This window comes from Mobula hypostoma, chromosome 12 (assembly GCF_963921235.1).
Source record: "Mobula hypostoma chromosome 12, sMobHyp1.1, whole genome shotgun sequence".
Lineage (NCBI taxonomy): Eukaryota > Metazoa > Chordata > Chondrichthyes > Myliobatiformes > Myliobatidae > Mobula > Mobula hypostoma.
In genome coordinates, this window is record NC_086108.1 from 44325379 (window position 1) to 44345733 (window position 20355).

At 40.2% G+C, this 20355-nt stretch overlaps 1 protein-coding gene across 1 annotated transcript in view; it reads left to right on the top strand.

The window, feature by feature from the left end:
* The window catches only part of LOC134354744 (kelch-like ECH-associated protein 1), a 39525-nt gene extending 24750 nt beyond the window's left edge, over positions 1–14775 (top strand). The window contains exons 3-6 of the mRNA XM_063063944.1: positions 5170–5855; positions 6792–6997; positions 10357–10533; positions 13758–14775. Coding sequence (XP_062920014.1) covers positions 5170–5855; positions 6792–6997; positions 10357–10533; positions 13758–13906 — 1218 coding nt within the window. The 3' untranslated portion in view covers positions 13907–14775. The remainder of the gene's footprint in view (positions 1–5169; positions 5856–6791; positions 6998–10356; positions 10534–13757) is intronic.
* Positions 14776–20355: the final 5580 nt, after the last annotated feature.

The following is a 20355-nucleotide window of genomic DNA, read 5'->3' on the forward strand; positions in this document are numbered from 1 at the left end:
CTTTACATTTGACTTTGAACAATCTTAAAGCTTCCTACCCAACATTAAAAGTCTGTAATCATTCCAAAAAGCAACTGGCTTTAAATTTCTCTACAGTAATAAATGCTGGTTTTCTTAGCAACAACCATCTGTAAATTACTTTTTAAGAAGTAGTGATGAGCTGGAAGCTACAGGGTTATTGTAAAGCCTAGGCTGGAGCATTTGTGTATTTTAGGAAAGGGCATTTGAGGTCCACAATTTTATGTGGTCTATGCATGGCTCTACCTACAGTAATGTACTTCTCTGAAATGGTATGTCTTCATCTTCTCAAATTAAGTTTGTTGATGCTGTCCGAGGTGCCCATGTGCAATCAGATTTAAAGTCAGGGTGCTATTACATTTGTATTTCGATACATCATAGGCAAGACAAAAATATCTCTGTTTTAACATCTTTCAAATGTCTGGTATGGCAGATCAACTATGTTTCTGATAAGAACAATCATTTTGCTTTGTCCTGATTGGCTTGTACAACAAATAATACAGATTTTTTTTTTCCAAAATGCGCCCAGGAAGGAATAGATATAAGTTGCAAATCAATCAAGCACCACTTACTTGAAAGTGATCTGCAAATTCCTTTGATAATGTTATTTCTTCACTAACTGACAAGAAACAATTTTGTAAAAGCCTACATAACATGAGAAATAATTGAATATTTTTTGTGTTTGGAAACAATCAAATGAGATTTGACTTGGCAACATGCCTTCAATTTTAATGATTTTTAAACTTGCCACCTCTTGGCACATCTTTGCATGTATTCTTAATGACTTCAGCGCTACCTCCCTATGGCCTCCTTTGCATCTCTGAAGTATCAGATGCTGTCTTCCCTCTGTGCCAGCTACGACTCATTCTGTCTTGAAGCAGTGTTTTGAAAATTTCATCCATGAGCTTGGGAAGAAGAAAAGGGACATCATTGTGCTAGAGCAAGAAATATTCAGTTGTACAAAGCAATTATTTTATTTAAATTATAATCTGGAGATGTGTATGGATAGTGGGTGTTGATATGGGGAAGCGTTTAGGCACTGAACCAGGAAGGTAATTTGTTGCAGAGTGTCTCTCATGTGACAAGCAGCTGAAGTCTCTTGTATAATAGTGCACTGAGGAAGCCTCAGCTTTTAACAACTCTGCTTCAAGCTTTGACAGCTTTGAAGGTCCTGGAGGTCAAATAATAGTTTTCATAGATTCTGTTGTTCAGGGATACTTTAAAGCTACACACACAATGCTGGAGGAAGTCAGTAGGTCAGACAGCATGTATGGAAATGAAAGAACAATTAACGTTTCGGGCCAAGACCCTTCTCCAGGTTGAAGGCTACCTATATAGAATATGAGGTGTTGCTCCTCAACCCAGAGTGTGTCCTCATCATGGCAGAAGAGGAGGCCACGGACTGGCGTGTTGGAACGGGAATGGGGTGGGAATTAAAATGGTTTGGCCACTGGGAAACTCTGCTTTTGGCAGATGGAGTGGAGGTGCTCGTCAGTGCGGTCCCAAATTTACGTCAGGTCTCACCTTTGTAGAGGAGGCTACATAAGGAACACTGGACACAATAGACAACCCCAACAGATTTGCAGATGAAGTGTTGCCGCACCTGAAAGGACTGTTTGGGCCCTGATTGGAGCTAAAGGTGGATGTGAATGGGCAGGTGTAGCATTTCTGTCACCTGCAGGGATATGTGCCAGGACCAAGATTAATGTGGAGAGACAAACGGACAAGGGAGACATGGTGGGAGAGTGGACAGAGGAGTTAAGGTGTTTGGTGGTGGTGTCCTGTTGGAGATGGTGGAAGTTGCAGTGAATGATATGTTGGATGTGGAGGCTCATGAGATGGTAGGTGAGGACAAGACGAACTCTGTTCCTGTTAAGGCGGTGAGAGGATGGGGTGAGCATGGATGTTCCGGAAATGGAGGAGATGTGGGTGAGGGCAGCATCAATGGTCTGCCCTTTGAAGAAAGAGGATATTGCTATTGTCCTGGCAAGAAAAGTCTCATGCTGGGAACAGATGCGGCAGAGGTGAAGGAACTGAGAATATGGAACAGCATTTTTACAGGCGACAGGATGGGAGGAGGTACAGTTAAGATAGCTGTGGGAATTGTAAGTTTATAAAAGACGTTGTTGGTAGATGGTTTATATCCAGAGATGGAAACAGAGATTGAGAAAGGGGAGAGAGGTGTCAAAAATGGACAAAGTGAATTTAACTGCAGGAATGAAGCTGCAGGCAAAGTTAAAGCTATTGAAGGTGAAGTAAATTTCTAACTTTTTAAAGCAAATAGTAAAATGAAGTTGAGTTGAAATTTGAGTTTCCCCTTTGTAGGGCATCAGGAAAAAAAGCAATCCCCAATGAAGTTGATGCAACTTTTGAGAGCTGATTTTCATTTTCCTCTGCAACGTTAATGCGGAGGGTCGTTAGCAAGACAGAGCTCTGCCACTGATGGCTCCTGCAGAGAAGTAAACTGACAAATTTGCATTCCAGACCTATCAATGAGTTCCCGACTTGCACAAATTCTGAACATCTGTTTTTTGACAATGTGTTTGAAAAAATCCCAGACTTCCCTTTAATTTAATGTGCCCATATGTTACTGATAAAGAAGTAAAGGGGGGGGGGGCAACAGAAAAGAAGGCACCAAAGAAAATGTTGAATTTTGCAGTCTGTTTCAATGGACAAGTCTAGACTCATTTGTTGTGAGCAATTTCATAAGTGTCTAAAAGTTGATGATAAATATCCAATGCTTTTTGTGTCGTGCATGTTGAGTTTGTCTGCTAATAGAACTTTTTTTGTCTAACGTTCTCAGGGTAATGGAAAACTTATAACAAGCTACATAAACACAGTAACAGGTATCTCAACTTCTAAATGAGCAATCCTATTCTCATTTCATTATGTACTTTTAAAAAACGACAAACTAAACGAGAGTGGGTTGTGACCTCCATAACGCTCCTGAGTTTTGTTGGAGTAGAACACACTCCTTTCCTTTACTTCTCTAAGCCACAAGACCATGTGAATTTTTTTAACTTGTCCATTCCCCAATTACTTCTATATTGAAGTAATTTATTGTGATGCCTCTTTGGTTTAAACAGGATTTTGAAGAATATCACACAAAATAATCTATAGGAGCTGAGGAATTTTCTAAAATGAGCAGTTGTACAAAGGTTCAATAGTTCTAATAGACAGGAAGATTTACAGACATGCTTTTAATGCTTAGAACCAGTCATGGACACTGAAGTATCCAGTTTGTGTCTAGCCTTCAATTTAAAAAATAGTGAAAAGATTTTGAAAGAGTGGGGAGGAGGAACAAAATATCTCCATTGATAGCCATCTTTCATTGTGATGTGTCATCTTCCATTTTCCATTGCTGAAACTTAGCAGTTAAAGAGAAGCAACACACACAAAAAATGCTGGTGAATGCAGCAGGCCAGGCAGCATCTATAGGAAGAGGCACAGTCGACATTTCGGGCTGGGACCCTTCGTCAGGACTAACTGAAAGAAGAGATAGTAAGAGATTTGAAAGTGGGAGGGGGACGGGGAGTTCCAAAATGATAGGAGAAGACAGGAGGGGGAGGGATGAATCTAAGAGCTGGAGAAGGAAGAGGATCATGGGACGGGAAGCCTGGGGAGAAAGAGAAGAAGGGAGGGGAGCCCGGAGGGTGGAGAGCAGGCAAGGGGTTATAGTGACAGGGACAGAGGGAGAAAAAAGGGAAAAAAATGTTTAAAAATATATTAAATAAATAAGGGATGGGGTGTGAAGGGGAGGAGAGGTATTAAAGGAAGTTAGAGAAGTCAATATTAATGCCATCAGGTTGGAGGCTACCCAGATGGAATATAAGGTGTTGTTCCTCCAACCTGAGTGTGACTTCATCTTGACAGTGGAGGAGGCTGTGGATAGACATATCAGAATGGGAATGGGATGTGGAATTAAAATGTGTGGCCACTGGGAGATCCTGCTTTCTCTGGCGGACAGAGCGTAGGTGTTCAGCGAAACGGTCTCCCAGCCTGCGTCAGGTCTTGCCAATACATAGAAGGCCACATCGGGAGCACCGTACGCAGTATATCACCCCAGCCAACTCACAGGTGAGGTGTCGCCTCACCTGGAAGGACTGTCTGGGGCCCTAATTGGTGGTGAGGGAGGAAGTGTAAGGGCATGTGTAGCACTTGTTCCGCTTACAAGGATAAGTGCTGGGAGGGAGATTGGTGGGAAGGGATGGGGGGGAACGAATGGACTAGGGAGTCATGTAGGGAGCGATCCCTGTGGAAAGCAGAAAGGCGGGGGGGGGGAGGGAAAGATGTGTTTGGTGGTGGGATCCCGTTGGAGGTGGCGGAAGTTACGGAGAATTATATGTTGGACCCGGAGGCTGGTGGGGTGGTAGGTGAGGACAAGGGGAACCCTATTCCTAGTGGGGTGGCGGGAGGATGGAGTGAGAGCAGATGTGCATGAAATGGGAGAGATGCGTTTGAGAGCAGAGTTGATGGTGGAGGAAGGGAAGCCCCTTTCTTTAAAAAAGGAAAATATCTCCCTCATCCTGGAATGAAAAGCCTCATCCTGAGAGCAGATGCAGTGGAGATGGAGGAATTGCGAGAAGGGGATGGCAGGTTGCAAGAGACAAGGTGGGAAGAGGAATAGTCCAGGTAGCTGTGAGAGTCCATAGGCTTATAGTAAACATCAGTAGATAAGCTGTCTCCAGAGATAGAGACAGAGAGATCTAGAAAGGGGAGAGAGGTGTCGGAAATGGACCAGGTAAACTTGAGGGTAGGGTGAAAGTTGGAGGCAAAGTTAATGAAGTCAGCGAGCTCAGCATGCGTGCAGGAAGCATTTTCTGTGTGTGTTGCTTGAATTTCCAGCATCTGCGGATTTCCTCGTGCCTGCAAGTTAAAGTCTACTCATCATTTAAATCTGTCTTGTTCAAGATTTCCACGTGCAAATTAAGACTGGAGTTTGAAAGTGTTTTACTGTAGGGAATAATATACATTAAAAATGAATGTAGTTTTTTTCTGTAGTTGTTAGGATTTTGTTTCTTGGTTTCATAACTTCAATTTGTCTTTATTTTTACAGATAAATATTTGATCAGTTTTTGCATGAAACACAAATTAAATCAAATAGTAATTTTTTTCTTTTGCAAGAGTAACGTTCCACTATATTATTAATAGGTAGCAAAACAAGAGGAGTTCTTCAACCTCACCCAGTGCCAATTGGTCAGCCTGATCAGCCGAGATGAGCTGAACGTGCGCAGTGAATCTGAAGTCTATCATGCTTGCATAGAGTGGGTGAAATATGATCCAGAGAACAGGCATCCATACGTTCATGCGCTACTGAACGCAGTGAGGTGCCATTCTTTGACCCCAAACTTCCTGAAAACACAACTGCAGAAGTGTGAAATACTCCAAATGGATTCCAAGTGTAAAGATTATCTTGTGGAAGTCTTTAAGGAGCTGACATTGCACAAACCAACCAAGGCATGTCCCTGCAGGTCTCCAAATGTTCCTCAATTAATGTACACAGCAGGAGGCTATTACCGGCAGTCATTGAATTTTCTGGAAGCGTATAATCCTCTGGAGAACTGTTGGATCCGATTGACAGACATGCCAATGCCTCGAAGTGGTTTAGCTGCTTGTACTGTGCATGGACTTCTGTATGCAGTAGGTGGAAGAAACAATTCGCCAGATGGTAACACTGATTCCGATGCGTTGGATTGCTACAATCCTATGAACAATCAGTGGTCTCCCTGCACACCAATGAATGTTCCCAGGAACAGAGTTGGAGGAGGGGTGATTGATGGAATGATCTATGCTGTTGGTGGATCTGAAGGCTGCATCCATCACAATTCTGTGGAAAGGTTTGATGAACTATGTTTCAATATTTATTTTAAATAGTCTTTTCAGTACCCTTTTTTCATCCTCCCCTTCTTTACTTTCTCCAAAATTTGCATATTCTGAATCTTATCGTAATGTCTCTCGTCTTTGCTCCTTATCGTGTTGTGACCTGGTGGACCACCATATCATACATTATCTGTTCCTGCGCACTCCACTATCATGCAGACTGGAAACCTTGTATATTCAAATGTGTTCTGTTGACAAATTGTCAGTGCTAATTTAGATACCATTCTACTGGCTCTTATATTTTCTTTGTTTAAAAATACCCGTTGCGTGTTGCAATTTCAAAGCCAGTTCTATCAAGCGATAAGAGGACCAGGATTTGTTTTTAGTTCCTCTGAATATACAAAGATCCAGTACTGCCCACTATTTTACACTGTGGATTAGAAATAATTTCTCTGCGTCATAAAATAACACGTATGAAATGTTTAATTATAGCATAGATAGCATAAAATGTTGAAATGATTCATACAAAATGCTGCAGGAACTCAGCAGTTCAGGCGGCATCTATGGAGGGAAATAAATAGTCTCTTTTGAGTTGAGACTCTTCATCAGGACCTGAGCTCCCTCAGCACTTTTTGTGTTTGTGTGTTGCTCAAGATTTACAGTCTCTCTTGTGTCTCTAATAAAACATCGACCACCTTGAATTATTTCTGTTCTTCTAATCCTATACATTGCTTAATTTGATAATTGTAATGTATTTGACTTTAAATATAGCTAAACAACTTTTTTTAAAAAAAAACTTGCTATCTTCAACATGGTTTTTGTTTCCTAATTCACCATTCTAAATGTGAGTACTCTTCTGAATTGTGCCATTCTGCAGTGGCGCTTGTTAGGTGTTAAACTTAGTAATGATGCATTAACTCTTGTGTTTAGAACAATGGTGTATGTGCTTCCAGGTATGATCCAGAAAAAGACCAGTGGGAGTTTGTGGCTCCAATGTCAACCAGTAGAATTGGTGTCGGTGTTGCAATTGTAAATCGCCTTCTATACGCTGTCGGTGGCTTCGATGGAATAAATCGCCTTAGTTCGGCAGAATGCTATCATCCTGAAGATAATAGGTGGACCACCATTGCATCAATGAACTCTGTTAGGAGTGGAGCAGGTGAGCAAGTTGGAGGAAACTTGTCAACACTGGCAGGGACTGAAGGACCTAGGGATGCATGTCCATAGCTGACTGAAACTGGCAGCTCCGATGAATAGGGTAGTGAAGAAGGCATTTGGTATACTTACCTTCACAGGCAGAGGCTTTCAGTATGGAAGTTGGGACATCATATTGCAATCAAAATATTGGTTAGGCTGTACTTGGACTGTCTCTGGTTGCCAGACTTGGGGTAGAAGAGGTTAACTGCTATGTTCTGTGGAATGAAGGGTTATGGTTATAAGGAGAGTTTGAATTTATTCTCACTGGGATGTAGGAGGCTGAGAGACCCTTAGGAGACTGTAAGAGATTTATAAAATTGAATGGCACAGACAGAATAGATGATCAAAATTTTTTTCTCAAGGCAGTAGAGTTGAAAACTAGAGGGTTCAGGTTTAAGACTAAAGGGGAGACATTTAAAAGAGATACAGACAAGTGTGAGGTATTGCACGTTGGAAGGACAAACCAAGGTAGAACATACAGGGTTAATGGTAAGGCACTGAGGAGTGCAGTAGAACAGAGGGATCTGGGAATACAGATACAAAATTCCCTAAAAGTGGCGTCACAGGTAGCTAGGGTTGTAAAGAGAGCTTTTGGTACATTGGCCTTTATTAATCAAAGTATTGAGTATAAGAGCTGGAATGTTATGATGAGGTTGTATAAGGCATTGGTGAGGCCAAATCTGGAGTATTGTGTTCAGTTTTGGTCACCAAATTACAGGAAGGATATAAATAAGGTTGAAAGAGTGCAGAGAAGGTCTACAAGGATGTTGCTGGGACTTGAGAAACTCAGTTACAGAGAAAGGTTGAATAGGTTAGGACTTTATTCCCTGGAGCGTAGAAGATTGACAAAAATAAGTGGATATTAATAGGCATAAGCATGTTTACAATAAAACAATAAGTGTTTTTTGATTTTACAAAATGCTTTTTTGAAGTTTGATGTCAATGTTTCCTGATCAGATAGTAACTGTAAGTGTTTAGCCCAGGAGCAGGCATTATACTTAATGACATAATTTTGCTCCCGTGTCTTGTGGTCTCACAGGATATGGTGAGAAGACAGGTGCATGGGGTGAAATGGGATCCAAGATCAGCCATGATGGAATGGCAGAGCAGACTTGATGGACTGATTAGCCTAATTCTGCTCCTATGTCTTGTGGTCTTAAGAATGAGGGGAGATTTGATAGAGGTATATAAAATTATGATGGGTATAGATAGAGTGAATGCAAGCAGGCTTTTTCCACTGAGGCAAGGGGAGAAAAAAACCAGAGGACATGGGTTAAGGGTGAGGGGGGAAAAGTTTAAAGGGAACATTAGTGGGGGCTTCTTCACACAGAGAGTGGTGGGAGTATGGAATGAGCTGCCAGACGAGGTGGTAAATGCGGGTTCTTTTTTAACATTTAAAAATAAATTGGACAGATACATGGATGGGAGGTGTATGGAGGGATATGGTCCGTGTGCAGGTCAGTGGGACTAGGCAGAAAATGGTTCGGCACAGCCAAGAACGGCCAAAAGGCCTGTTTCTGTGCTGTAGTTTTTCTATGATTTCTATGGTTTCTAGATCTGAGGGATAAGTTCACACACAGTGGTGAGTATCTAGAGTGAGCTGGCAGAGGTACATACAATTAAAGTATTTAAATATGATTTGGACAAGTACTTTAAATAGGAAAGGTGTAGAGGGACACTGGTCTAATGGAACAAATGGAATCAGTGGTGATGGCCATCACAGTCAGTGTGGACCAAAAAGGGCATGTTTCTATGCTTTATGGTTTAAAAATAGTAAATTAGTTATTTCATTATGATCTTTTGACTACAGTAGACAACTGCAGGAGTAGTTGGATTGAGAAAGGCATTTTACAATGCATATTTTGGATGTGCCCTGGCATTCAAACTTAAAAATAGTAAATTAGTTATTTCATTATGATCTATTGACTACAGTAGACAACTGCAGGAGTAGTTGGATTGAGAAAGGCATTTTACAATGCATATTTTGGATGTGCCCTGGCATTCAACCGTTTCAGTCAATTGTACGACACAGTGCCGGAAGTGTTTATCACTAGTTCACCGGGAGATTGAATCTGGAGGTTTAAAACTGCAGCATCTTTTTCCTGGAGGCAAATAGGTGCACTTTTCGGCCCCCTTCCTCAGTGGCCCTGAATTTACAGCAGAACAAATGTGGGTAAAACACACTAGTCATGTGCCAATTGGAATAGATGATGTACTGTTTTTGCTTGGAACTTTGGAAGTTTAGGCAGTCTAGAGGCTTAGGAACATCCATGACTCAATCTATTCTTAGCATGCTGCACGCTTGGGATAAAGTGTAAGTCATTAGGGATTCCCTTCTTGATTCAGTTGGATTTGAAAGGCACTAACAAGTTACACAGACTCCAAAGCCTGGCATGGGTTTAAATATATTGTGTCACTTAATTCTCCTGGATGCTCACTAAAGTTACAAACTACCTGCCGCAGAATGCAAAATATATGACCTTTGAATATTTCCTGTTTTTCTGAAATTGCATCAGATCTATACTAAGTTTGTGTTGCATTACTTGAATACAGTCAGATAGAGGAAGGAGATTTACAGTTATGCTTACCTCTGAAATACTTTTAAGAAGACCAGATGACAAATCAATAGTTATCTGAACTTCTCAATAACTATTCATATGATGAGTTCAATAAAATGCATTCATTTCAATGTCTCACATGCAAAGATATGCAGAGATCAAGATCTCTTTTAATGCTTTCCCAGAGAAATTGAATAACCTGTTCTCTGCTCCTTGTATGGGCTGATATATGAAGGTATAGTTGGAGTGATTATCTACAGTACATGGAAGCATACATAGCTCAGCATCAGAGCATAAAAATACTTAAAAGCACGACTAAACCATTTGGGGTTTGAGTAATCTTTGCCTTGTCGTGCACAACTCCAGATTGCTTAGTTCCCTTTTATCTCAACCTATCCATTTATGTTTTGACTAGTGACTTGAGTCTCCACCTCCCTCTTGAATAGATAATTCCAAAGATTTAAGCATTCTTCTCTTCTCAGTCCTGAATGCCTGACCTTATTTTGATATTGTGCCTCCTGGTTCTAGAAGAAGCAATATGTTATATCTAACATAACAAACCTCATAAGAGTACAATGTTTTACCAGTGTCACTTGGCATTTTTCTGAACTCTAGACAATAGAGTGTGCTTCATTTCTCCTTGTAAAATAACCCCATCACTACATGAAATCAGCATAAACCTATACCTTCAAAAGGGAAAAAGTGGGGAGCGGATAGAATTTGAACTGGGTCAAGATAAAGGACTTTGTCTGTTTCTGCGTAGGTATCTGTGCACTAAAAAATTCAATCTATGCAATCGGTGGATATGATGGTGTAAATCAGCTGAACAGTGTGGAGCGATATGATGTTGAATTGGACAAATGGACATGCTTAGTGCCAATGAAACACAAACGCAGTGCTCTTGGAGTAACTGTCTATCAGGGAAAAATTTATGTACTTGGTAAGTTTCAATATTAAACCTCTTTGTTGCTTGGTTTTGGCAGACCTGGCTTAACTTGCAGTGGAATCATGCTTTGAGATTGAGTGCATGTGCTTTTAAATAATTAATTTTCTATAAAATCCTACATTTGTTTTAAGAAATTTTGGCCCCTTCAATTGTTGGGAGATAAATTTTTATCTACATTGTTCAGTTCTTTCATATGCTTGAAATACTTTTATTTTATTCTCATTTCCTGATTTTTTAAAAACAATCTAATTATGAATTTGGGTTGAATCCTCTCTAAACCATTGTATATATTTAGCATATAGTACCCTGATACTTCATATTGGGTTTTAATTATTATTTTGAATGCTCATTATTAACTTTTTTGTGGATCTATTGAAGCACGTTACCTGGTTTACATTTCTTATAAACTTCCAGAATCTTATAGGTTTTCCTTCACAGCCTGATCAACATGTAGTACTGCCCTTTAATGTCCTGCTGAAATATATCACCAACCTCTCTGCTTTTCCATAGCAGTGAACCTTGTTCTATTTGGCATCTAATTACAGCCCATTTACTTCATCAAAATGTTTCCCTTGTTTACCAGATTTTTGACATCCACTTAAATTTTACTTTCCCCAATATTTATCAATATCCTTTTACAGATTCTTTCGATTGAAGAATTTAGACAAACTTCCTATTTTTAAATTAAATGAATACTTTTGCACCACTTCCTATTTGAAGTACAGTAAGCAGAAGTGATTTCCAGATCTGAACCCTGTGGGATACCACAAGGAACCTTCAACCAATTCAGAAAGTTTCTTTTCTCCATCTTCTTCTTTCTTTTCATGTCCACATCCCTCAACTCCAGTTCCATATCCACTAATATTTTCAAAATAACAGTTTGTATTTTGTTAAAAGAATTTTTATTATATCTTTGTCCATTGAACTCTATTCATCTGCAATGTACTTGCACTTCTGGATTGCCTTTCATGGCTTATGTTTTCTGAAATGTAGTTGTGACAACCAAATTCCTCTGATCCAATATTGGTAGAATAATTTTAAGTGCCCAATAAATAAATATGGATGCTCATACCTTCCAGGTGAGGCACTGCTTCACCTGTAAGTCTATCAGGGTTACTTTCTGCATCCGTTGCTCTTGATGCAGTCTCTTCTACATTGGTGAGATCCAACACAGATTGGCAGACAGCTTGGTCGAGCAACTTTGTAAGAGAAAGGATCCTGGTGGCCCCCATTTGGGTGTCATTGCTACTCCAGATCTGATACGGCACAAAAAAAAAACACAAGATTAAGAACACAATTTAAAAACACAGTAAATATATATTGATTATATCCATAAAGTGACACTAGGCACAGGAGTGTCTGTATGTGAGGTGACTGACAGGAAATGTTAAAGTGGTGTTTGGGGTTGAGTTAGCCGGTGAAGCTGTTGATCAGCCTTGCTGTTTGGGGAGAGTAACTGTTTTTGGGTTTGGTGGTCCTGGCTTGGATGCTACCTCCTCTCTGCTAGGTTTTGGACAGACAGTCCATAAGCAGGGTGGTTAGCATCTTTCATGATGTTACCGGCCCTTTTCTGGCACTTCCTTTATATATGCTCTTGATGGTGGGTAGGCTGGTGCCGGTGATGCATTGGGCAGTTTTGACTACCCATTGTAGAGCCTTCCTGTCTGCCACAGTGCAGTTTCTGTTCCATGAGTGATGCAGCTTGTTAGGACGGTCTCCACTGCACCTCTCTAAAATGACATGCATGAGTATAGATGTTTCAGTTCCACTTCCCTTTCCCACACCTACACACCTGCCCACACCCTTCTCAACTGCCATAATGAAGCCACATGCAAACTGGAGGGTTAACTCCTCATTCTGTCCCTAGGTCAGGGGTTCCAAACCTTTTTTTATGGCATGGAGCCTTACTATTAACCAAGGGTCTGTGGGGCCCCAAGTTGGGAACCCCTGGTCTAAGTAGTGTCCAACCCAATGGCATGAACATTGGTTTTTCTAACTTCTCCACATTTCCTGCTCTCTTCCTTTGTTTTCTGTCATTCTGATGGTTCTCTTACCCACTTCCCCTGGCCTCATTACCAGCCCATCATCTCCCTCTGGTTTCCCAAGCCCAGAGTAACAATCTTCCGCCTATAATCTTCCTTTTAACATCATTCCCTTTCATTTCTTCCCCCCCCCTTCCCCACCTGCCTACTTTCCCTATCATGTGCTCCACCCCCCCCCCCACTTTTTTTATTCTGGCTTCTGACCTCTTCCAGTCCCGATGAAGGGTCTTGGCCTGAAATACTGATTGTTCATTTTGCCCCATTGATGCTGCCTGCCCTATTGAGTTCCTCCAGCATCTTGTGATTGTTGCTCTGGGCTTGTATTCACTGAAATTCAGAAGAATGTTGGGGGGGGGGTGGAATCTCATTGAAACCTATTGAATGTTGAAAGGCTTTGATAGAGTAGATTTGGAGAAGATGTTTGCCATGGAGAGGGAGTCTAAGACCAGAGGATATAGCTTCAGCATAGAGGGACATCTGTTTAGAATGGAGATGAGGAGGAATTTCTGTAGCCAGAGAGTAGTGAATCTGTGGAATTTGTTGCCACAGACTGCTTTGGAGGCCAAGTCAATGGGTATGTTTAAGGCAGAGGTTGATAGATTCTTGATTAGTATTGGCATGAAGGGATATGGAGAGAAGGCGGGAGATTGGGGCTGAGAGTGAAATGGGTCTGCCATCAGGAAGTGGCGGTGCAAACTCAATGGGCCAAATGGCCTAATTCTGTTACTATATCTTATGGTTTATTATGTTCACCTTGAGCAAGTAACTAGTCATAGTTTAACATCTAAACAAACAGAAGGTTCTTTCTACACTTTCAATCCTCCCTTCCCAGACTGAACTGATGTGTCTGTCTTGTCTATGTTTGCAAGTCTCAGGAATGGGCCTTGACCCATGGACTTTGATTTATTCCCAATATTTGGACAAAGATGATCAAAATAAATAACTGAATTCATTCTATCAAAATGAGTGTGACTAGTATTTGGATTCATGAGAAGAGCTTGCCAGCACTAAGCTATAGCAAGGTTTACAGGATTTACTTTGTGTACACACTCAATGAGGGAGCAGGCATTGAGATACTTGCAAGTCTTGACCCAACTTGAGAATAAAGACATAAGTTGCAGGGATGTTAAGTTTTAGTGACTGTAATCTAAGTTTTAACTTAATATTTTTGCATAGGTGGCTATGATGGACAAGATTTCCTCAGTAGTGTGGAGTGCTTCGACCCGGACACTGGCCAATGGACAGAAGTGACACAGATGACATCTGGGAGGAGTGGTGTTGGTGTTGCAGTCACAATAGAACCGTGTAATTTGTCTCGGTGCTGATGTTCCAAATCTCTGGATCAACCTCAATCTTAATAGTTCTCTCGGACTTTCTGATGTGATCATCCTTTTTTTAAAAAAACTTTACCAGCACTTTAGTGCAAATCCCATTTTCAAATATGGAGAGCTTTTTGCACTCGTTTTTTCTGTAAATCAGAAGAAAATTTATATTAAACTCTTGACAATTTGACATTTACTAACTAATAAGGAACATAAATTCTGAACCACACAAACAATCCAATTAGAAATCTTAATGAATACTTGTTAGATAATCACAGGTGGGTTTGTGTTGCAGGGCTTGTCTTGCTCACTAATCTGAAATCTACAGTGTTTATCACCTATTCCCAAAGACAATTTCCATGTTCTAATGAGGATGGCATCTTGTAACAATATGCTAATTACCTAAATTAATTAACTTTGATATTTGCAATTACCCACTTCTTGAACAGCATGCACTAAATAACCGTAATAGACGGGCATATGGTAGTAAATTAGAACAGGAGCCTGACTGCTCCATGTATGAGTACAGAATCCAGGTCGGATTACATTAGCTGCACAGAGTTCGAGGAGGAGCAGGGGGATGGGCACTGGAGCGAACATCCATTTAAAAGATTTTCTCTTTGCTCGCTACATCTGGTTTCTCTTGCGCTCTGAGAAGGGGAAGTGTAATTTAACTGTGACTGTTTCCCAGTGCCATACCACTTTATTTTGCACTAGTACTTGGGTAAAAACATCAAAATAATTGAATCCATTCTAGCAAAATAAACATCATTGACTTAATTTCTAAGACAGTATTTTTAATAAAATGTGTTCACTTTAATAAAATATTGTATTTAATAAAATTCATTGTAATATTGTGAGTTCTTTTATTTCAGAGCATGTTCTTTTCCTGAGTATGACCAGAGTTGATTCTGTTCAGAGATCTAGATGATTTTGTTTTCATTATTTCCAGATTTAAGTGCAGAAAATGATGGTTGATTTTTACCTACTATTAATTTGTCAGAACTAGCATCGGGAATATTTGCATACTGAATGCCATGTTAGTTTTCAGGAGAATCTCATTAAACATTCTGACTTTAATTGTATTATCAATTGGCAAGTTAATGTATATATAAACAACTTAATGCAGGTGAATGTGCTAACCCTCATAACAACTTTTTCCCTCTCCTGATTACCTTTAGCCCTTCCTGAGAGGAGAACTGACCTATTTCTGCCAGTTTTCACTGAGATTGGACTCTGATTAAGGATGAGGATCAAACTTAGGTCCTCTATTTGCACCAAACTTTAAAATTTTATAAAGCAAGGAAACCTAGGAAGTTAGATCTACAGATTTTGGTAACTTTATAGAAATGTGTAATTGAGTATCAAAAATAGATGCAGAGGTGATAATAAAGGATGTTGCCTGGATTGGGGAGCACGCCTTATGAGAATAGGTTGAGTGAGCTTGGCCTTTTCTCCTTGGAGCGATGGAGGATGAGAGGTGACCTGATAGAGGTGTATAAGATGATGAGAGGCATTGATTGTGTGGATAGTCAGAGGCTTTTTCCCAGGGCTGAAATGGTTGCCACAAGAGGGCACAGGTTTAAGGTGCTTGGGAGTAAGTACAGAGGAGATGTCAGGGTAAGTTATTCTTGCAGAGAATGGTGAATGCGTGGAATAGGCTGCTGGCAACAGTGGTGGAGGCAGATACGATAGGGTCTTTTAAGAGACTTTTGGATAGGTACATGGAGCTTAGAAAAATAGAGGGTTATGGGTAACCCTAGTAGTTTCTAAGGTAGGGACATGTTCAGCACAACTTTGTGGGCCGAAGGGCCTGTATTGTGCTGTAGGTTTTCTATGTTTCTAAACTTACAGAAAGTAGTAATTTGATGGTTTTAGATGTGCTAATTTCAAAGAAATGTCAGGATTAAGGAAAAGACAATAAAAAGAGATTTGCTAATGGAGTTAGGATGAGAGGTTACAATCACAAATAAAGACCAGTGTACATAAGGCTGAGGAAAAATATCCAATGATGGTACTCACCCAGTTTAATCAGTTAAAGAAAGAAAGGAACAGTTTGATAGTTGGTAAGGAGTTAACCACAGGACAAAAATAACATTATCAAAATAAAAGGAGAAAGTTAAAGTGTGTTTTTATAGTTAGGATAAAGCATAGCAAACCACTATCAGAAATAATGGTGTGAGGAAATTCTATTATAGCCTTTTTTAAACTTGAAATGGAGAGGAGACAAGACTGTATGATTAATAGAACCAGCCATGCTGGAGTGAATTACTTCCCCTATAAAATATTTCTAGAGGATTCCCGTCTTCAGTTCCCTTCTGACTTTCACTTGAATCGTTTCTTAAGATGCAGCTTATGCTACAATAGTCAAAGGTTGATGTAAAGCTGCAATTAGCCCAATCAAAATAGATAACTACAACACCCCTGCTTCTATTACTTGCTCCTTTTGATGATCTTTGTTTTAATACTTATACCCTTGTGCTTTCTGGAATTTTTTTTTATTGGTTGACTGTTATCTGCTTTACCCTGGTGATCTGTTGGCAGTGGCTTGCAATTTGTAATTACTTTGTAGCTCTGCTAATCCTGCTAACATGAGTGGTGCAATTGACTAATGTGGCCTTTGGAAAAGGAGTGGGAAATAAAACAAACTAGATGTTTGCAATCAAATAATTACTCCTGAAAGTAGGTGTCTAATGAATCCCAATTACAATGCTCTTTGTTAATTAACTTGCTGCTATTTGGCTTATACTTGGACATTATTTTTAAGGTGATCAGTGGAAAATATGGGGGGATTGTCAGCTCTTTTTACACAGTGTTAAGTGTGTGGAATGCACTGTCAGGGTTTGTGATCAAGGCAAATACATTAGAGACTGTAGGTTAGGTATATGGATGAAAGAGGTATGGGACTATGATGGAGGGATGAATCAGATTGATCTTGGAGTAAGTTACAAGGCCATCACAGCAATGTGGGTGGAAGGATCTGTATTTATGTTCTATTCAATAAAAAGGAAACCTGAATTATGGTCACTACTACAATACCCAACAGCTGTGGAAATGGACCTGCTTTCAAAACTGGGTGGGATGCAGAAGAGTCAGTAAGTTCCAGCAGACAAATAGATAAACACACTTGATGAATGGCCTCAGCCTGAAATATTGATGTCAATTCCTCTCTATAGATGCTGCCTGACCTACTGAATTGCTCCAGCATTGTCTGTTACTCTGCATAAGCACAGAATCACCATCAGCACCAGAGCTTGCATTTATCCCATCAAGTGAAAATTGTATAGACTAATATGTGTTGTGCACATCAATCAAATTACTTTTTCCAAAAAAAAAGTGGTTCTGTTGCATTAATAATCTGATCAAAATAAATCCCAGTTCAGTGGGTGCTTTGTAAATATACAGTCGTTCATTTGCATTTTCACTTTTTTTTAAACTAGGATGTGTTTGCAGACCTTTGCTATTTTCTCAGGAGCCTGTGCTGCAATCACTTTTAAGAGCCATTTTCCATTAGTAGAACATATCTACTCACCAGCAGCCCACACTCCCTGGTGAAATAGAGGGAGTCAGGTTATGGAGAAGGGGAGTCTAACATAAAGTATATTGTTGGAGCACAACAGTACCCACTGTTTTATGGGCATATGTGCAACATCACAACACAACGGAAGGATGTCAGGACTGAAAATCTTGAGTGGCTGGATTGCTGTCTCTGGCTGCAAAGGTGACAGGAGCTTTATATTTTCCACCTGTGGGCCGTTGTATGTTGATGTAGAATGTGTCCCCAGGGTCTCCCATTGAGCTGTCCGTGGCAGGATCAGGGAAGGTACAAGGGTAGCCAATGCAAAGAAAGGTAGAATCACCTTTCCTTCCTACCCACACCACCCCCAACCACAAATAGGGAACAGCAAGGGACACATGCACTAGAGTTTTGAAATATGAACTTTATCCCTGTGCAAAGTGTGATTAAATTGCAACCTATCACATTAATGGTTTGAGAAAGACCTACGAAACTGTAAGCTGTTGCATCTCCCATATCTGTGGGTTGTGTGCAAAGTCATTTAAAAAAAAATAAATGTTCATGGTGCATACCAGAAACCCAAGGAAAGGGCAGGACTCATCTTGCTTCCATCAGCTGTGCGCGCAATATTTGAGCTACCCTGCCAGACCAATAGATGGTCGTTAGAGAAGATGTTCGATCCCCTTTGCACCTGCTGCCTCATCCTACCAGAGCTGCACAAATAAGGAGGGGCACTCTTGCAGAGAGGGAAGTATATTCACACAAAGTATTGTAGATACCACCATCTTTAATTCAGTAGGAAGTAAAGGAACAAAAGTAGGCCTTTTGTGGCATTGCCTTAGAGATTCTTTGGGATCCTGAGTTGGATTATGAGTAAAGGCTGAGCAAACCAGGGCTTTTTGGAGCAATGGCAAATGAGAGGCAAGTTGATAGAAGTGTATAAGAGGCATAAAAAGACTGGGCAGTCATCATCTTTTTCCCAGTGCAGCAACAGCTCATACCAAAGGACATCCACTTAAGGTAAATGGAAGAAAGAGTATGGGAGATGTCAGAGATAGGCTTTTTACACAGAGAATACTGGGTGCAGGGAATACTGCTGAAGCTGGTGATAGAGGCAGATAGAATAGGGACATTGAAGAGATTTAGATAAGAACATGAATATAAAAAGAATGGAGGATATGAGCTATGTAGGAGGGAGGGCTAAGATTGATCATGTAGGTTAGCACAATATTGTGGCCCGAAAAGCCTGTACTGTTCGATGTCCTGTGATTTTTGGAGTTCAAATAATGAGCCAAACTTAGATAGTCTTTGGCAGATGAGTGGAAATTAAGATTCATTTGACACTGAAGAAAGATGATGACCATTTCCACCTCCCTTAAAATTCAGCAATATTTCCATTACTAAATCCCTTGCCATCTCTATCTTGGAGGGAGGTTAGCAGATACTTCACTGGATATGTAGCAAACAAGCATAATCAGATGTCGAATACTCTGCAGCAAGGTGTTCAATACTTGAACCTGCAGAGTGTTTCCACCACAACGAGGAACAAAGCTCTCCACTCCCTTGAATTAGTGCATTTCCACAGCATTCAGGATCCTACCCACTAGCTTGAGTTTCACAATTCCCACCATCAATGCGCCATGATTATTTATGCCATCTGCGAATGCATTGTAGATACCCACAAAGATCACTGACAGTACCTTAAAAAAAAAGTGACCTTCCATCCATCATCTGGAAAGATAAGGCAGTGAAAGCATAGGCACACCTTGATACATCAGGTTCCAAGTTTCCTTGCATCCTCACTGAACATGAGTTTCTTTTCCTTACTTGTCTGCTAGTCAATAGGCTGCAATTCCTGAAGTAACAGCTTCATCTTACACACTGCAGTGACTAAAGAGGGCACCTCACTATCACCTTTGGAAACCAATCAACAATAGCAATTAAATATATTCATGTCACGACTGAACGGAAAAGGGAATGATTATTATTTACCCTATTCAAGTACAGTACCTGTCTGTCCTCCCTCTGGAGAGTCGTCTTTGCATAACTTGGATGGTCAATTGTGGTCAAGCAGACCCTAGTTTGTCCTTGACTGTTCCACTGTTACTATCAGTTTTATGTAAATTGACAGCTATGCTCCTACATTACAATTTAGTGTGTTTGTAACATCTTGAAACATTATATAAATGTAAGTTAATCATTTCTTGCTGAAAGTGATGTGCTGATTTTCCTCATCGAGCTGTGATGAAATAAAACAAAATAAAGGAGCCCAATACCTAAGTGGGAAATCTGTCTGACTTTCCCCAGGTCCACTAAAGCCAATTGGAGGTGGAGCGGATGATATCCATGATGTTTCTGGCCCATAATCTTCTATTTAAAGAATGTTGGAGTCAATTGGCCATGGTTTTTGTTGTCTCAGCTGTTGGATACTTTGATTTGATTTCTCAGGGTCATCCTGCTCCACTAAACATTTAGATCCGGGAGATCTTATCATTAAAGCTCTAGTTTTTGGCATGGCTCCTCTGTAGAGCAGCTGAGAGGGACCCGTCAACCAATCTGACTGAATCAGCTTATTCAGCTTTCAACAGCTAAGAGACAACAAGACTCTTACAATATTCCAAAATATTTTGATGTAACTTCCACAAGATTGACTTTGGAGCTGCCTATTTTGAAATGTTGTTCCAGTCACTGGATTTATTGGTATTGAGTAGATTTCTTTGCAATGAATTGGAGAATAATTGGTGGGGAACAGGCTGGTTATTGAAGAGATGAAAAATACTTTGGGTTTATTATCACTCAACTGTACACATATTTACAAGAAAACAAAACAACATTCCACAGGGACAAAGGTGCAAAACACAGTACATAAAATAATATCAATGCAACAATATTAACAGATAATAGTAAAAAAAAATCTGCAGGATATGACACATAG